General features: G+C 35.6%; 1 protein-coding gene across 4 annotated transcripts in view; it reads left to right on the forward strand.

Annotated features, from left to right (window-relative positions):
* The window catches only part of LOC121329784 (Kv channel-interacting protein 4-like), a 340,188-nt gene that overhangs the window by 203,342 nt on the left and 117,139 nt on the right, over positions 1-19,707 (forward strand). Inside the window, exon 1 of one of the 4 annotated variants that reach the window (XM_041275600.1) lies at positions 8,186-8,415. The exons of the other annotated variants lie outside the window; for them this stretch is intronic. Within the exon in view, the coding sequence (XP_041131534.1) occupies positions 8,316-8,415 (100 nt within the window). The 5' untranslated portion in view covers positions 8,186-8,315. Of the gene's footprint in view, positions 1-8,185; positions 8,416-19,707 lie in introns of those variants that run through there. 4 annotated transcript variants of the gene reach the window in all.

Below are 19,707 nucleotides of genomic sequence, written 5' to 3' on the forward strand. Positions count from 1 at the left end.
CAATATTATGTTTAATAATAAATAGTGTGAACATGATTAAATTCATTCTCCCCTTGGCACACTGAATTGTATGTCACCTTCATTGCTATAAAATGGAACTTTAACATGTGTCTCATTGTTGTTGAGTTCCCAATAATATTTACACTGACAGCAAAACACAACTTTATCTTGACATACAAAAACAAACCAGATTTATTACATTGATAAGTGAGTACACTAACCTTGCAGTCATTAACCTAAGGATTGTAGGTTCTAATGTACCTAATGCATTTGGCTAGAAATCTTGTGGGTATTACTGTTGCATTCCCATGAGGATCTATATATTCCTGTGACAGAAATACAATGGACCTTGGTTTTAAATCTCCCTCCCGACCTGCGAGGGTAATAAGTGTGGACAGAGTTTTTTTTTGACAGGTTGGCCTAACAGTTCTTTCCCCGGGTTGGGAAGTCGGTCAGTCTGGAAAAAGGCAAGACTCTGTGTCAAGAACGTATTGACCTGGAAGGGAAACAATGTAGCAGCTGCAGATTGTAAAGGCATTCATTTACGAAGGGGTCATGAGTGACAGCACATAAGGGGGGGGCGGAGACTCGTAATCAGTTCCTTCGCTTGGTTTGTGAACTTAAACCTGGAAGACCATGAGAGGTGTAGTAACCATTGCTGAAATGTACCTGTGTTTTAAGAATATAGGTGAGTGTTTTGTTTGTTTGTGTCTGTTAGTAATTGTCTGTGTTTATAAACCACCAGAAGGCTAACACGTATCCGGAGCTGTCTCCTTGGGCCGGCACAAAGCAGGACCAGCGCTTTCACTTGTATCACTGTAAACTGTATTGTACCACAATCACTAATTCATATACTAAACGGATTTGTGTATGTGTTTTGTGTTTAGTGTGGAGATACAATAACGGGACTATTATTTTGGGACCAGCCCAGGGATTATAAATGTAAGTAATACACACCGCTGTATTACTTACCAGCATTTTTACTGTTTGTTTCGTCGTCTGGCACTGGACATAAGGAATAAAATTAAACAAACCTTTTGCACCTGGATTACAATTGTGTGTCTGTTCTTTGATCACCTGCACCTGCACGCTATTAACCACTTTGCCACAGTTCCCTAATGGGCAAATTGTGGAAAGATTTCTTTACTCACAGGTTATTGGACATTAATAAAAGATTTGCATGCCTTTCTCTGAAGTGAAGACTTTTCTTGGCCATATTGGGTCCTACTAGCTGCTTGTATATGATTAATTTTTTTTCTGCATATCTTCTGTTTAATAAGAAATATGTAGGTTAGGGTAAATATATAATGCTTTGAAGAGATGTTTGTCACAACAACAGATGTTTGTCACAACAACAGATGTGTAGAGCACTGAAATTTTATTTTCTAAGTTAAAAAACACCACAAAGGTGGAAAGAATGGAGAAAAAAAGTGGCACATTTGATGGAGCCATGATCCATCAAATATGCAGAGTTTATTTCATACAAACACCCTATTAAGTTATTACTTTGACTGTAAGGACACTAACCCACCGAGATTGTTAGGAAATGTCACTGTTTTGAATTGTTTAAGAAATTAAAATGTGTAAACTCAAGAAAAAAAAAAAGAGGACTGTTGTCATTTTCTTTTAAGGCTGCAACATCGGCAGTGTTGCTTCTATAGACAGGAAGTGCATGCATTTATTGATACAGACGGATAACTTGTCACAACATTTTCCCTTTGAGTGCCGTTATCTGGAGTTTACTGTATTTCATGCTTTTTATGTTAGCTCGCGTAGTTCAGGAGGCGTGCAGCAAAGGGGGTTTCCAATTTCCTGTCAATTAGAACATATTTTCTATTTAAGCCCTGATCACTTGCACCTTTGCTGTCTAGCGTTTCGTTTTCCTCCTCCTCCCCTCCACCACCTTCTCATACATGCCTTCGCATTGGTCGTCTCTGGAGGGCAAGTGATCATCACTTCCCCAACCTCAGGGCAGGCTTCAGCCTCCCTTGACCTTCAGGGGGTTCTCACCATGTGAGTCAGAGTGGACCCCAGGCCACACTCTGTTCTTTCGTAGCTCCTGCGCTTATCTTGCCTCACTCAAGGCTGTTCTATACTCTGTCTCAGTTCGGGACGTGGCTCTCATGCTCGAGTCCCTTACTAACCTTTATGTCTTGTTCTTATCTCAGGTCCCAGGCAGCATGAAGTCTCGGCCAATTGGGGGTCTAATGAGCGCCCCTTTACAGAAGTCTCAGATGCTGGGTACCTCTCCCTCTCTATCTCCTTTCATGTCCCAGTCTTCTGGGACCATCTTCCTCTGAGGGGCGGCTCCCCGAGTCATAACCCTCATATATGTTTTCGGTTGCTAGGTCCTTCGGCCCTGAGCTCGTGTCGGCATCGCCGCCCTCAGTCAGTGATCACTTTCTGTATCCTGTCTTCGTTTGCTGGGTCCTTCGCCCCTGTGTCGTGCCGGCATCACCGCCTTCAGTCAGTGACCACTTTCTATCCTAGCTTCCATGTCCAGCTTAGCTGGTCTGCTACTAGAGTGGGCCTCACCTGCTCTTCTATCCTAAGTCCGGTCCTTTCTAGCCGGCACTCTGTTCCACTAACTGCTCCCTTCTGCTTCTTCTGCCCTATCTCTACCCCCAGCTCACGCCTCGTGAAGTTTAATTCAAGAAAATAAAGACCTATGAACACCGATACAATAGCCTACCTGGTTAGAAAAAAAAATTGAACCGGTATTTCAATTAGTTCGAACTGGAATGTAACTAAATTCCAGTTCGGTTCGGAGCCAAACCAGAATGGAAAAAAAATCTGGTTTGAATCCCTGATAACAAGTGCCCTGGCTTTTCTATTGCATACCATATGATGGATCATTATTGCTGTGTTACCTGTTACCTGTTAATTTCATTTATCAAAGAAAATTAAAGGCATATGCATTTTTAAAGGTGTTTTAGTGTTCGTATTTCAGTTGCTTGTGATGTTAAAAAAGCTATTTTTTCTATAGTGCCACAATCTTTCTTTCCTTGTTGTAGGTAAACCAAAAACAATATTTAGCATTAGAAAAAATATAACAATTTTCAAGTATAATAACTGATAACTTCACTTTAAATTACTTTGCATGGACTTGTTATTGTCTGTTTTTTTTTTTTTTTTTTTAAAGCATTAGCTTTTACTTTATTTTATGGTAAGACTTGTGTGTCCTCCAGGAGTGCTCTTTATACGATACTGGGACTGTAACTGTACAGAAGTCAGAATAGCAGCTGCTGCCTACAGCATTGCTTTCCTAATACTGGACTAGACTCTCATCATACTTTACTATGTACTGTACACCAGCCCCCATCACAATAATCCTTAAAATAACTAGGAAATAAATAATATTACATAAATGCATCTGGCAGATTTGCAATCTGCTGCAAGTGGTCTCCACTGCAACTGTGTACATTTATCACCACCTCATCAGAGACATTCCATATAAATTGATAAGCTAAAATGTAATGGCACAATAGGACTTCAAAGCAATAAAATGCATTGTTAAATAAACGTCAACACAATGTATGGTCATGCTGAGTAAAAACCAGGGTCAGAGATACATTTTAACAGCACTTCTTTAGCCCCGCCTAGTTCAGGTGATGTCACCAGAGTAAAATCTGTGTAGTCATACTCATGAGTAATGGGTTCTCTGCACATCCTTAATATGGAATTTTGGCAGGCTGGCGAGTGGATAGAGGCCCAGAGACAGTCTGCAGTTCAAAAAAAAGTACTAATTTTATTATAAAAAACACAAAATAAAAGTGCACAATTGCAAAATAAAGGGATTTAAACACAAAAAACCAATACAAAAACAAACTTACAAAAACAAGGTTTCCAGGCTGGGCAATGCCTTCACTGGATTCAAATTTACCAAACCAACCAACCAACCAACAAACAAACAAACAAACAAACAAACAAACAAACAAACAAACAAACAAACAACCACCAACCACCAACCACCAACCACCAACCACCAACCACCAACCACCAACCTGCTTCCTCCACTCCCTCCTCCTCAATGAGAAGCAGAGGCCTCCTTTTATGTCAGGTGGCTGGGTGCTGATTGGTCGTTAATTAAACTAATCATCTAATCAACTAATCAACCCCAGCCACCGGAACATAATAAACTCAGGCAGGTAGGGGAAATTAACCCCATCCCTGCCAATTTAAAAAAGGGCAGAGCTTTGCTCTGCCACAAGACCCAATTTTGATGAATGCTAAAATAACTGAAGGCAATTTGCAAACTCAAGAGGGTCTGTGTTGCATACTGCCATATCCCCCATGTTGTGATTCTGAACAGAGCAAAGGCTGGACGCTTGCGTTATTTGGTTAGAGCTGGACAATCCATGGGAAGAGGGAGGCAGATCAAGCACATCAATTAAATTAACACATCAGGAGAAATTGACTTCCCCTTTAATGTGGAATGCATCTTACTAGTGATGGGTACCTATATTCATATTTTGATACGATATCGATATTGTTCGATATCGTTAATAATTTCCATATTGCGATATTGTTGCATTAAAAAAATTAATTCTTGTACACTCGCTAATACTGCTAAAAATACAAACGCAGTATAATCAAGTTTATTTTATATTAAGATACCATAAACCCTATATATAGCCTCACAGGCAAAGAAACACCACACACAAATATTATTTAACCATTTTATTCCATTGATTGGTATTTAGTTACCAAATGCTATTTGCATGCTGCATTAAGTTTGGTATTATTAGAGGTCTGTAAAGTATTGCCGGTGTCGTGCCAAATTTTACATTATGCGCATGTGTAAGAAATAATGAAACTGATAAACAATATTAGTTTTGTCAACTACATATGTTTATTGGTATAGCGTAGAATAGACAATTGTATTGAACAGAGTCGCGTCACTCTGGGCTGCAGTGAGATTGATAGAACTGAACAAATGACATTGCATTCATTTCAGTTTTGTAGATTCCAAAACACACCCTTTTAATGGTGTCATTTATGACCCCCTCCTCGTTATACCTGTATACGTGGAAAGTTTTCAAGCCTTAAAAACATTCATTTACTTTACCACCACAGGCATGCAAGCAAGGCCACTTGCATTCCTTTGCATGTTATCTATATTTCCCTATCCCCCATGTAACCAAGCAGAGTGAACCTGCTTCACAAATGCCCGTAAATGGACATATTTGCCCGCTCTTTAGTCAATCTGCAATTTATTGAGACACACACTGCATTCCAAGATACCCCACTATAACTCTGTGCTCAATATCTATCCATTGAAAGTACCATACATTCCAAATATTCTAACAATATGAGTATGGACTATCAAATTTCCTTAGTCATGTAAGCCATGGTGTATATATATATATATATATATATATATATATATATATATATATATATATATATATATATATACACACGTCTGGTCATGTGATGCTGTTTAACCAGATGTTGTTATTTTTTCCAAGCCGTGTTATAAATGTAAACGTTCTGATTATAAACGAGATGTAATTTTTAGACATCAAAACAGTATAAAAACGACAAAACACATCTCAAAATAATGCAAAATTCGACATGATACTGTACCTAATACATTTAGAAGGGTCGTGTCAGTATTTATACGTAGAGCTGCTTAAGATTTAATTACTTCCAGAATGGAAAATTAACAAACTTGAAGTGAAGTATGGAGATATTTCGGTTTTGAGGTGTAATATAAAGAAATATAACAAGACCTTGTTTTTCTGCATGGATATTTGTGAAGCAAGCAAGTTAAAGCAAGTTATTGCTTTTCATATGTAAATATTTGTTAATGTGTGTTGTTTTAATGTTATGTTATGTTAATGTTTATATATATTGTAGCATTTACTTGGGTAGGGGTCCTGATGAAATCAGACTGATATAGATCACTGGGGAAAAGGGAATAACAGCCCTTATTTATTGTGAATAAATACATAGATGTGGAAAGAGCACAGGGTAAACAGAAGGATGGGGGAAGGATCACACACACAGTTCACAAATACGTTTTTTAGATTTATTAATTTCTATAAATTGCAATGGTAAGCTAGACACTTCTATTTTTCGTAATACAACTGATAGAAATACAATCTCACAATGGAAAAGTGATCATCTAAAAACACTTAATTTCTAATATACCCTATGGGCAATTGTTACGTTTAAAACGCATTTGTAGTAACTGATTAGATTATGAAACTAAAGCGTTGGATATGCAGAATCAATTTCGATCTAGAGGCTATAAAAATACTATGTTAAAATTGGCATACAACAAAGTGGAAAAATTAAAACAAATAGATTTAATAGAACCCGTTAATAATGACCAACCAAACAAAGAAAGAATTATGTTTGTAATGGAACACAATCATGTCTCCAATGAAACTCCAAATTGAAACATTGGAGTATTCTAAAAGGTGACCCTAGTCTGGGTGCACTATCGACTATTCTGCTGAGATTCTGTTTTAAAAGATGCCAAAACTTAAAAGATTCAATTGTTTCTTCTATGTACAAATCATCTTCCAGTGACAATTGGCTAACAGCAATTAGACATTTTAATTATCTTTATGGTAAATGCATGCACTGCTCTAATACTTTTAACACTAAGTATTTTTAACCAAACACAAACTTGTAAAAAATACAAAATACAAAGGTTTCATCAATTGCAATACAACTCATGCCATTTATATGCTTAAATACCCTTGTGGCTTAGTATATATTGGTCAAACAAAACGAAATTTAGAAACAAAGATAGCGGAACATGGCAAGGTATTTGCAATAATAATTTGGATTATGCAATTGCTAGACATTATCAAACAATGAAACATGGTTTAGTTTCAAGCCTTAAATTTGTCGGGTTAGAAAAGGTGTCAATACCTGAGAGAGGGGGAAATATAATAAAGTTATTATTAAAAAGGGAAGCCTATTGCATAATTACTTTAAAAACAAATGAACCACATGGCCTCAGTGAGAATTTAGATCTAAGTCCATTCTTGTAAATGTTGTAATTGGCATTATAATTACAAATATAATTGAAATGTTTTGATATATGTGAATGGTTGGCTTCTACCTAACTGCTGTTTGATTTTAATTGAAAACATATGGGCTATTCATCTATCAATTAAATGGAGACAAAAGTATTACTAAAGTGTAATATGAAGATTTAAATTTGCCATTAATGTGTTAATTGATGTTATGATTGAATGTAATTAATGATGACCTGTATAAAGAGAGTTGCTGCTCATATTTAATCACTGTATTCACCACCTGACGAAGACTCGTCATGAGTCGAAACGCATCGTGGACGTGGACTTTTAAATCTCCCGTTTGTCTAAATAAAATGGAAAGAATTTTTAATCCTTGAGTTAGTGTGTATCTTTAAGGAACATTACGGAGTGTGCGACCTTTACTGTCTCGATCATCTTGAGCCATGGGAAACTGAAGTCCTAAGGACTATCCCTTACTTATTGGCATAAGTCAAATGACAATCACTGACAATCACTATATATACTATATATATATATATATATATATATATATATATATATATATATATAATAGAGAGAGAGAGAGAGAGAGAGCGAGAGAGAAAGAGAGAGAGAGAGAAATCTGCAGAATGTATGTGGTGGATTATAAAAGTTAAAAAAGTTATATATCTACTTGAGTATCATTAAACTTTTTTCCTTTATCTAATACCTGCCTTAAAAATACCACAATTTATAAACTTTTGAGTTAACTGTTTTATTGTAATGCATTACAACTCAAATGCCTGATAACAAAGGTGATCTTCTTGTTGCATTTACTTTATTTCGACCTGAGAATACATATTTTTGTTGTACTTATTTATTTATTCATTTTATTTTGTATACCCCTTGGTTTCCTCAGCATCCTGTAGGAATCCATACATTTGTTAGAGCTCCTGTTGCCTAGGCAACAGATTATCAACAACAATGGCACTCCAAACAACATGAGCAGAATATAAGAAAAGCATATTCTCAGATGGTTGGCTATCACTCCACACACAGCATCTTTCCTTGGGATGTTTACTGGATGACCTCCAGGGTCCTTGGGTGAATTACGTGTTCTTTCAAGCACAGGTGTCTTTCTGTGTAGAGAGATAACAAGCAAGTGGATAATCCTGACAGGCCCAAGTTTATTTGCCTGCCACTCCTGGCCTGTGCTGGTATAGTCAGGATGTGTTCACTCTCTCTCTGTCTGAGGTGTTGCTTTTCTTAATGGCTTCAAAGCTCCATCCAAAGAGCACTTTTCTCAGTGGCTGGGGTGAGACTATGACCTAAATTACCATGAACTTAGAGGGGCTTGAGATGATAGCAGTCTTGGTGGTGATTGTATTATTTGTAAAGGTTTTGGAACAGTTTGGGCTACTTGAAGCAAATATTGGCGGTAAGGAAAAAGCTTTTCTTTAACTTATAGCATGTTGTCTCTGTAACCTGAATCATTTTTATATGTGAAGTGAATTACATTTAACTTAAAAAAACCTTTTTTTCTTGACATTGTGGATTATATTACTAAATAATTAGTGACTATTTTTTTTTTACTAAATAACTGATCAGTGAAATGCATTGACAAAATGCCCAGCCTGGCATGCATAGTGTTTTTTACAGGACCTAAATAATATTGCTGAGTAACAATTCTTCACTGATAATGACTAGCCAGACAAAATATATATTTGCATTATTGAAGCTGCATTTAAATTACAATGTACAGTTTGTAGTGTGAAAAAGAAACATACAGAAGCTGTTGTGTTGTGTTGGAATCAAGTTGAAGCAACAGGCTTCTAAACAGTTGTTTTGATATGCCAGTGCAATATTTGCTTCACATTGTATTTTTTTTAATTAAGTTTAGCTCTACGCAATTTAGAAGTAATATGGTTCAACAGGATAAAACATTATTTGTAATATGCTATAGACAATATTCAAATAATATACTTTAGAAGGGGAAAGGATTTGGCATAACATGGTTTTATAGCATACTTCTGATTAGTACATGTAAAAATACATGTAGTTTCTGATTGAGAAAAAAACATTTTTTGACATGTTCAATATTAAAGCTTGGGTGGCCTGCAATCATGTATGACTTTACAGTAAAATTTGAAATTCTGTCCTTATTTACAATAGTTTAGTCATCTGTGCATTCTAGTTTTTTAAGCAAGAAAACCTCTTTACATCCAAAAGATAGTTTTGCTTTGATGTCCCTCTGTGATCCAAATGCTCCTACAGCAGCCTTGCTTGTATGGGGAAAAAACTTGTGTTTCTATTTAATATATCTGATTTGATAGTTTGGAACCTTAAATGTAAATTGCTGTTATGTCCCTCAGTCTGTTGTGTAATGGTCAAAAATGTGATGGAAATAATAAATTAGCCTATTAACAGATTTGCAAAAGGATACTTCTGTGCATTCTATTGGGGGCTTTTTATAGCTTAAAAATGCATCTTAATCAGTGAATGTGATACTCATGTTTCCAAAAGCATCTTGGGGAAAATCCATTGCTTTGGATACAAATGAAAAAGAGAAAAACATGTCAATTCAATATTTTACCTACTTGTACATTCTTATAATAATGGGCTCAACCTCAGGTTTGTTTAATGTATAAATATGCACTAAATGAAAGTTGATTAAATATTAAATATACTGTATTTCTTCGAATGGAAGATGCCCTTGAATTTAAGACACAGCCCAAATTTCTCACCCTCAATTTTAGAAAAAAAGATCAAATAAATAATGCATTTACAAAGATGAAACCTCAATTGCACATATGGGGGCAGTTTGCAGCTGTCATACAGAGTATTGGAGTTATATGCTGCTTCTTATTTCCAGTCGTGATTATTTGAACCTGTTTTTCTCCCAGTTTGTGAACTGTGGTATTGATTGGCATGTTGAAAAATGCGGGGGTCTGATCAACATTTCCAATCTGTCCAAGCAGGTCCTGTTTGTTAGAAACACTGAAATTGTAAAAGCTTCTCCCATTAATTCCTCAGGAAGCTAATGACGCTTCTTTGAAAATGGATGACTTGAGATTGGGCAGTAACATTTTGGGAACGTCTTTTCTCGCAGTAAGTCACTTTGCTGCTTGTGTATTATGGTGGTGACATCTTTTTTATACTGTACTCGAATTTAAGATGCAGGCTATTTTTGACAAGCAAAAAATGAAGGAATACGGTACTTATTAAACAACATCTGTTAAATTAATCTGAGAAAAATATATATTTTTATCTCAATATTCCCTTGAATTGTTTCATATGTTAGCTGATTGTCTAGAACCGCCGGGTTTATGCTACTTCCTAGAACCACCAGCGGTAGTCATTTTGACAGGTACATTTTAAACAGCTTTGATATGAAAATGAAACACAAACCATCAGATACAACTCAAAAGTTTTATTTATGAACATCCTAGCTAACATTTGCATAGCAGAAACACAGTATTTAAATGAAAAAATAAACATAAAAGGATTTAAATTAGCGCATATAATGCATGACGTAGAAAAAAAACTATAAGAAAATAAACATTTCAAAAGAAGATATTGTGTAAACTGATATATGTACATAGAAAATTCTAAAAACAAAATAATTATTTACAAAAATAACAAAGGGCTTTTTTCACATTAGCCTGCTGCATAGCCTGACTTCAAAAAATTAAAAACTATAATAAAATAAACATTTCTAAAGAAAATATTCATCAAGCACAGGTCTGCAGACATTTTTTGAGAAAAGTGCGAGAGTGAGAACGATAGGAGCCGAGAGAAGCCAAAAAGGGGAGTATCTGAGCAATACACAGAGGCCCTGCTCCACAGACCTAACACGGACATAAAAAAATAAGATAGCCGCTTCCATATCCAGCACTCAAAGATTATCACAGATATTTACTATAGATGTTATAGTAAAAAAATAACGATTTGTATCACATTATTGAGGAGTTTGATGATAAAACGAGCGATGAGGAAAGGATTTATCAGTATGCATTGCTATGAAGAGGTATGTGATAAACACAGCAAACAAGGGATAGGGCGGGGCTGGAGATGCAGTACTGAGTGTCCTGTTGATATGCAGTGCCTCTTAAACCTGTTTTAGTTTGAATAATATTACTTTTAAACAGCGCGTGTAAAATAAACAGCATGTTTGAAAATAAATTGGACCCAACATGCCTGACAGGCGTTGATTAAATGGACCGCTAAGAATTAAATCTATAAAATAACAATACTAAATATTTAAAATGTTTATTTGAAAAAATTAAATAATATGAATAATACAATGTCTTTGTTTTCTTTCTTGGTAATGGGGTTTTAAATTTGTAACCAGACCTATTGCAACCACAAAGGATTACATTACATTTTTTACTTTTATACTATGTCACATTCAAGCACCTCTTTTATTCTTTGAGAGAACCAGAGGAGGCTTAACAGGAGGACAAACAGATGGTTTAAACTCCTACGGTGGATTGTTCATGTACTGGCTTTCAGATTTTCACATACCTAGACAACCTTTAAAGAAAATCATACAGACTCTATTAGCACTTAAATTGATTTCGTGATTGCAGATCGACTTTGAATCCTAGCTTGTAGACAATCCGGGCAGTCCAGTGTCTGTACAAACTATCCACATTAATACTATAAGCAATATGGTTACAACACATGCTTTTAATTAGTTTAAAAAACACCCAAAACTATCCTAAAGCATACAATATAGCAATCTCTCTAAAGCTAAATATAATAACCATATCATTATAGCCTTATACTTCAATATAGATGAGATACAAATGCAAGATTATGCTTACCAAACTAAAGGCTCTGACTACAACATTACAACAGTCAGCTTTACATGAAGATCTTCAAGAGATGGACCAGCTAAGTCTGTGTTACCAAACTCAAATGATGAGTAAACTGTAGTTTTTTCCACAATACTTCCAGGATTTTTTTTTCTCTGCTTCATGTGTCAGACAGCTTAATTATACCTATCTGGTGTTTTAGACAGCCTTTATCTCTAAAATAAATAACACACTTTCTAATATCAGGCTACTCTTTAAAATTAATAATATGCAGTTCCAGGCTTTTCCCGATTTGTCTAAACCCAGGATATACAAGGTCATCTCTATTTCTCCGGTACCTTGGAGTTTTATCATTTGTTAAGATAAAAGATTATAAAGACAAGGAGCTCTGGATTTAAAGCACTTATTTTGTGAGTGAGTCCTGCCTCGGTTTAAAATATATATTTTTCTGGTACCATGGAGCTCCATCACTCCCCTTAGATAAAAATAATCAGCCAACATATCTTAAAGTTAAAGCATCAGTTCATGTCATTAAGTGTAGCCTTGCTTGCTAAAATACATCCTTCTGGTACCACAAGAATCCCAGCATAGCTACAAATAACAAGTAAACTCGAGGGGCCCTGTTTTTGGCTGGAGTTTCTTTTTCCTGAAAAGAAACTGTGAATAGAAACTGATAAGAGGCTGGGAGCACATCCTAATGGGCTCAAGGTTATTAAATTAGGTCATAGCTGTAACGAATCATCTTATTTTTAGGCTAAAACAGATTTCTGCAATAATATTTCTGCTTTTTTTTTTTTTTTTTTTTTTTTTTTTTTTTTTTTTTTTTTTTTTAGCAATTTCTAAACCAGTACAGTTTTACAATATTATAATATTATTGCCCTGAACAGTTACTCTTAACAATGTCCAGTTTGCATCCAGGATATCAGATGGCTCCCAGCAGGATTGAAAATCTTTGTCTGGTTCTGCTCTCAGTGGGTCTTCAAAGAGAGTCTCCCACAGGAAGCAATGATTCTGGACTGAAACTGTTATGTTATGGATTTCAATTTGAACACAGGGGGCTATTTTATTAGGTATCCATTCTATCCAGAATATCTGAGTTGGCCAGAATTCACAATTTTTCATGTCAATGAGTTCTCAAGCCTTGTTATCATTTCCATCATCAGTAGAGAACACCCCCAAGAAATGAAGTTGGTTCTATCGAAGGACCATACACTTCTGCAGCATACGTCTTCCATTCAAAAGGAGCTAGCACTTTGTACAAGAGAGGAGGGGTTTTAGGGTCACTTGTGACAATTACGACTCATACATTGTTCCAAAGCATTTTAACTCTTGATTTTCCAGATAGGACATCATAACTGTGTTCTAAACATTTTAAAGATATTTCCGGAATTTTTTTTTTTTTTTTTTTTTTTTTTTATTGGGATAGATTTGTATACAGTCATTGTTTTAGTGTTCTTAGTTATTTGTTTAGTCCTGAACTATTCACAGCACAAAATGATAAATAGAATTAACAGTAACATTGAGAAAACTACCTAACATACTCAATAAACAACTGAATTGGTATACCATCATCCTTAGAAAAATATAGTGACTATCAACCCGAGTCTCCAGGTTCAAACATCAACACTGACAGAAACATTTAAATATATGCTCCATATTTCAATATTAATAAAGTAATTTGAATTTTGAAGGAACCACCCACCCCTCTTTAAAATAATAACTTAGGAGACAATTCATTTCTTGCATTGTTGTATGTGTAGGTGAACCAACAAACAACCTTTAATAAAGAAATATATGGTACAGCATTTTAGTGGAAAGTTACAGAGGTTAAGTCACAAAACAAGATCTTCACTGCTGAAGTCTCGAAAATATATAGTACACTTTTTGAATGGGTTGCCATTAAAAAATATTTAGTCTTGTTTATTTGAATGGCTTTTTAGCATGAGAAGGCAATTTACCCAAACAATGTTTAATTCCTAAATTGCATGTAAACTAAGCCAAGCTTGTTTTAAATTGTAATTTAAGTGAATGTGGTCCCTAGTATTTCCAAAACATTCACAATTAAAGCTACTGTTTTTGAGTTATACAGCTCTCTTGTAGTTTCTATGTACCACTTACTAATACTTTAGTCTGCTAAATGTGGTTAATACTGATGTGATATCTAAAAATATACAAAGGTGTAATTGGTCTAGCAACTCAAAATCTTCCAAAACAAAAGGGAAAAATGATCAGCTACAATTATTGAGCCAAACAATGTATAACAAATTAGGCAATTAGCATCTTGTTTAATTCTCCACAGTATTCATTAGTCATCCACTGTGCCTAATTAAACTGATAACTTAATAGACATTGAAGTAACTTCTTAACCTACAGTAATGATTACACCGTGTAACAAATTATTATTATTTTTTTTTTTTTTGGTTCCTGGGTAGTAAGTGTTATTTCCTAATTGCTTATGCAAAAGTATAGAAAATGGCTATTATTCCCCACAAACTTTGCTTTTGTGACCAGGACAGTGATATTTTGAAATTTACCTATTTTCCAGAACATTCCAGATAGATTCAGTGCTGAGTAAACTTGGAGTAACTTCTAGAACTTTCTAGAACTTTCCAGTAATATAAATAGTAGTATAAATACAAGGGCCTTAAGCCCACCAGTTCAGTTTAGTTCCAGCTGCCTAAGTGGATACATATCTGCATTTTTCTGAGATGGCATCAAGAGGCTGCAATGGTGGCATTCCTGATGGGTCTCCAAGGCGGTTTTACCAAGTTTCGCTGCTATCTTTGCCTTTGGCACAGCAGGGACACCAAGGCGCACTACCACAGGCGGGACTGGCAACAGCGGACCGAGTTCTCTGTGGGGAGGAACAACGTCAAGTGGGAACCACTGCTGGACCCCTGGAAGGTGCTGATGCCACCACTGCACATCAAATTGGGCCTTATGAAACAATTTGTCAGAGCTCTAGATAAGGAGTCAGCAGCCTTCAAGTACCTTCAAGACTTCTTCCCTAAGCTGTCTGAGGCAAAGGTCAAAGCCGGTGTCTTCGTCGGACCACAGATAAAGAAGATCCTGGAGTGCAATGAATTCCCCAAGAAGTAGTCTCACTAGTAAGGAGAAAGCGGCTTGGAACAGCTTTGTCGCAGTGGTTCGGGGCTTCCTGGGCAATCACAAGGCCGAAAACTATGTGGAGCTGGTTGAGACTCTGGTGAAGAACTACGGCACAATGGGCTGTATGATGTCCCCCAAAGTCCATATCCTTGATGCTCATCTTGATAAATTCAAGGAGAACATGGGAGCATACTCGGAGGAGCAAGGCGAGTGCTTCCACCAGGATATACTGGACTTTGAACGCCGCTACCAAGGACAGTATAATGAGAACATGATGGGAGATTACATTTGGGGGCTGATTCGTGAAAGTGATTTACAGTATAATCGTAAATCCCAAAAAACTACTCACTTCTAAATCTTTTGTAGTCATTTTTGTATTACTTTAGTATAAATACATGTTAATTTGGATTCATATGTTGTTTTTTTCTGACTTTATGTGAATGAAAAGACTGTTTTCTCATTGGAAATAGGTAAATTTCAAAATATCACTGTCCTGGTCACAAAAGCAAAGTTTGTGGGGAATAATAGCCATTTTCTATACTTTTGAGGCATAAGCAATTAGGAAATAACACTTACTACCCAGGAACAAAAATTGTGTTACATAGTGTTATTTTTAACATCTCTTTTCTTGTGATGGTTTGGAAAGAAAGTAAAACACTTACAATCCCTTATTGTTATTAAGGAAATGGGAAGCTGTGAAAAGGTTTCCGTTTAATTTATATTTTAGCTTAGGTTATATTTTAATTAAGTTATTATGCCCTTACTGTGTTTTATTGTGTTCACAAAAACAAAACAAAACAAAAAATCACTTGGTTACAAGAAAACCCTCTAATGTTGGACAGGAGGTAATATTTAAGGGGTGTACATTTTGGCACTTTAACATCAATTATTATCTGTATGGTTAGCATTATCTTGCCAAGACATGAAAAACGAAAAGGATGTCATAATTACATTCAGGTACTAAAATACCTAACCACTTCTATAGTGTAAATGTTCTTTATGTTCCACTGTGTCATTCTGCCTTTCTGGGAGTGTGAAGGAGACACTATATATAGCCTTTTCACACTAGCACACCCGAGCCGAGCCGAGCCAAGCCAGAACCAAGCCGAGCCCACCCAACGCGGTTCGGGTGTGTTCGCATTACTGTTCAAAGTAGAAGCTGCAGTGTGAAACGTGACGTCACATTTAGTAGACACAGGTGCACAGAGGAGTGGTGTGGATTTGTTTTGAGAATGGATCCCAGGGTTGTACTGTCCGAAACGATAAAGTCTACCAAAAGATTTCACAGCAAATGAGAAATATGGGACTAAACCGCAGCGAGAAACAGTGTTGTAAAAAGATTTTAAAAAGTCTTGTTTATATTTATTTTTCACATGTTGCTGAATGCAAATACAAATCAAATAATTCCATTTAGTATTATTAAAGTTAGATAGTATTTAAAAAAATGTCAGTAAACACTTAAGAAAAATAGAATTAAAGTAGACATATTAAAAACAAATCTAAACATAAAATATTTAAAGATATTTTTCTTTACAACTTGTTTTTATACCTACAATATTAATATATGGTATTTTTAAAAAATGACCATATTGAATGTGATTTTCAGATACTTTGCACATTTCAAATATATATATATATATATATATATATATATATATATATATATATATATATATATATATATATATATATTTATTAATTTGTTTATTTATTTTCTGTTACAGACTGTTTTATAAATTAACCAAAAAATAATATGTCCAATTACTGATTAGTTTATTCATTAGAAAAAATATATGGAATACAATTAATGAAACACCTGTAGATCTTGCAGTTAACACACTATGTTTTTTTTTTTTTTGTCTGTTTTAAATAATACATGTCAGTGTAAAACAATTTAATGGAGAAATACTTTCCAGATGAGAAGTCGCTGAATTCAACATAATGGTGCCAGTCGTTGCAGGTCTGTGGCCAAGAACTGCGTCCATTAAATCAAAATATTTACTTTTTTTGTGGTCTGACTCACTTTTATTGTTATAATCTTCTGGGGTTTTTTTTGTAATACTGTTTTTTTTTTATTTATTTTTCACAACACTGTGTTTTAGTCCCATATTTCTCAATTCCTGTGAAATATTTTGGTAGACTTTATCGTATTGGACAGTACAGGTTAAGCTCGCCCCCAGCCTTGCTCAACACCGAGCCAGTACCTGATATCTTGAGGCCAGAGTTTCATGGTTCCAGCTCGGCTCGACAAAATGACAAGTGTGAAACTAGCCGTACCGTGAGGGCTTGGCTCGGCTCCGCTCGGGAGTTCTAGTGCAAATAGGTTATTATAGATTGAAGGGCAGGACTAGGCCTTTGCAGGGGCAATTTTAGTCATCCACTTAGATATAAAGTTTAACTATTGAAAATGAAGGCTGACAGTTGTTGAAAAAAGCACTTTTGATACTGAAGAAAGGGCTCAAGTTGACATAAAAAAACTTAAATCCTTAATACCAACATTTAAAGTTTTGATTTTCTAAATGAAAGGGTATTCAAAACAGAAAATAGGAGGCACTTTTTTATACAGAGAATTGTGAGGGTCTGGAATCAACTACCCAGTTATGTTGTTGAAGCTGACACCCTGGGATCCTTCAAGAAGCTGCTTGATGAGATTCTGGGATCAATAAGCTACTAACAACCAAACGAGCAAGATGGGCCGAATGGCCTCCTCTCGTTTGTAAACTTTCTTATGTTCTTATCTTCTAATGCAATTTAACTTAATTTAATTTTGAGGAAATGCTGGAAGTTGTCACAATTTTCTCTGTAAGTTATTGAAATTGGTCTATTTCCACATGGATCCTCATTTCCAGTTATGCTTTGCCCCAGTCGTTTTTTGTAGGGATAGTGTATATGAAATCACAAGTCCCGTTTTACAACAGATAGAACACTGGTATTAAATATGTAGTCATGGAAATGAATGAAATACTGCAGATTTGACAAAAACAAATCTCATGTAATGATGCATGTCATTGGTTGCTGTGCTGTTTGCCTATATGTGCTGTTCCACAGGGATAAAATAAAATAGAAACCATTGCCTGATGAGCTTTGAAAAGTCAGTACAGCTCATTAATTATTAAAGTACCATTACAAAGATCTACAAACACTTTGATGATGCTGCTATTTACTTTCTGTGAGATCTGAAGATACTATCTCATGTATGATCCTATTCATATTAGATTCTTAAGTTAGTCCAGTCAAGGAAATCATATGAAATGAAGTTTGGACAGCAGCTCCAAATATACCTTATATCCATGGGAGGGTCTATTTTCAGGTTAAGCAACTGACTCAGTTTGTATCATGTTAGCAGGCAGTTTGTATACCTTAATGTACTTTAAAGCTTTGCCTTCCTACAAAGGGAGATGACATTGTAGCTGTTATCCTACTCCCTACCACAGAGGGCTAGAAAAACGGAACCACCTGTGAATAGCATACTGCAGACCAGTGCCAGAAAGAATGACAAAGACATGCTTCTTTGATGTAGATGTTTATTAATACATATCCAACATTAAGAGATCATGCTCTTAAGAGTATCTTTACAATGTTTACTGATATTTAATAATATACAAACTAACGACTGTACTCTTTTAACAGGATTTGAAGGTGAATGGTATTATTTTTTCAGTAAATAATATTTATTCTATGAACAACTTTATATTCGACAAGAAATGCACTGTTCCAGTTATACTAGAAACAGATGCAGAGTCTGATCTAAGGAAATACTGCTCTGAGCCTCTAGGTGGCGCTATCCCACTTCTGACACCAAATGTGGCAGGCTGGCGAGTGGATAGAGGCCCAGAAACAGTTTGCAGTTAAAAAAAAAATAAAAATTTTATTATAAATAAACAAAAATACAGGTGCACAAGGGCAAAACAAAAAATCTTTAAACACAAATAAAACAAAAAACAAAATTCACAAAAATAAAGGTTTCCAGGCTGGGCAATGCCTTCACTGGATTCAAAACTTTCAAACTTTCAAAAATACCACAACAAACCACCAACCTGCTTCCTCAACTCCCTCCTCTCCTTAATGAGAAGCAGAGGCCTCCTTTTATGTCAGGTGGCTGGATGCTGATTGATCGTTAATTAAACTAATCATCTAATCAACCCCAGCCACCTGAACACAATGAACCCAGGCAGGTAGGGGAATTTAACCCCATCCCTGCCAATTTCTAAAGAGCAGAGCTGTGCTCTGCCACAATGCTCCTTTGGAGTATTTTGTTCATAGAATTACTTAAAGTTGGAAGTAAAATATATGGTAACTTTCATAAATAACTGATATGATAATGAAATACTATCTTAATTATTTCTGTAGGTCATATGAGTTTCTAGCAGTTTGATATTAGTTATGGATTTACTATTAGGCCTTATTAAAATAATTTAGAAGCACGTATGGAACTACATCCCCAAGTACTTCTAAGGGACTGTAGAATGGTAAACAGTTAGGAGGCTTTGTTTATGGCAGAATAACCTTTATGGGCGTGCTGTGCACAACCCATTACCACAAATATGATTCCAATGATTGCAGTTAGGATTCCTTTGGTAAGAGTATTTAAGCTTGCTCTGGTGTAATACTACACTGTATATGTACATAATTAACAACATGGGGACAATCCTCAACCTGTCTTTACACTTGAAAGATACCTGGAGGTGCATTGTCAAGGTTCCAGATGGCTGTACTGCTGGAGGGAGACACTGTGTGTATTGCCTTGTCTATTGCACTATTGTGCTCGTTCTTAGTAGTATTATTGAATATTGTATATAGACTCT

The sequence above is a fragment of the Polyodon spathula genome, chromosome 2, assembly GCF_017654505.1.
Source record: "Polyodon spathula isolate WHYD16114869_AA chromosome 2, ASM1765450v1, whole genome shotgun sequence".
Taxonomy (NCBI): Eukaryota; Metazoa; Chordata; class Actinopteri; order Acipenseriformes; family Polyodontidae; genus Polyodon; species Polyodon spathula.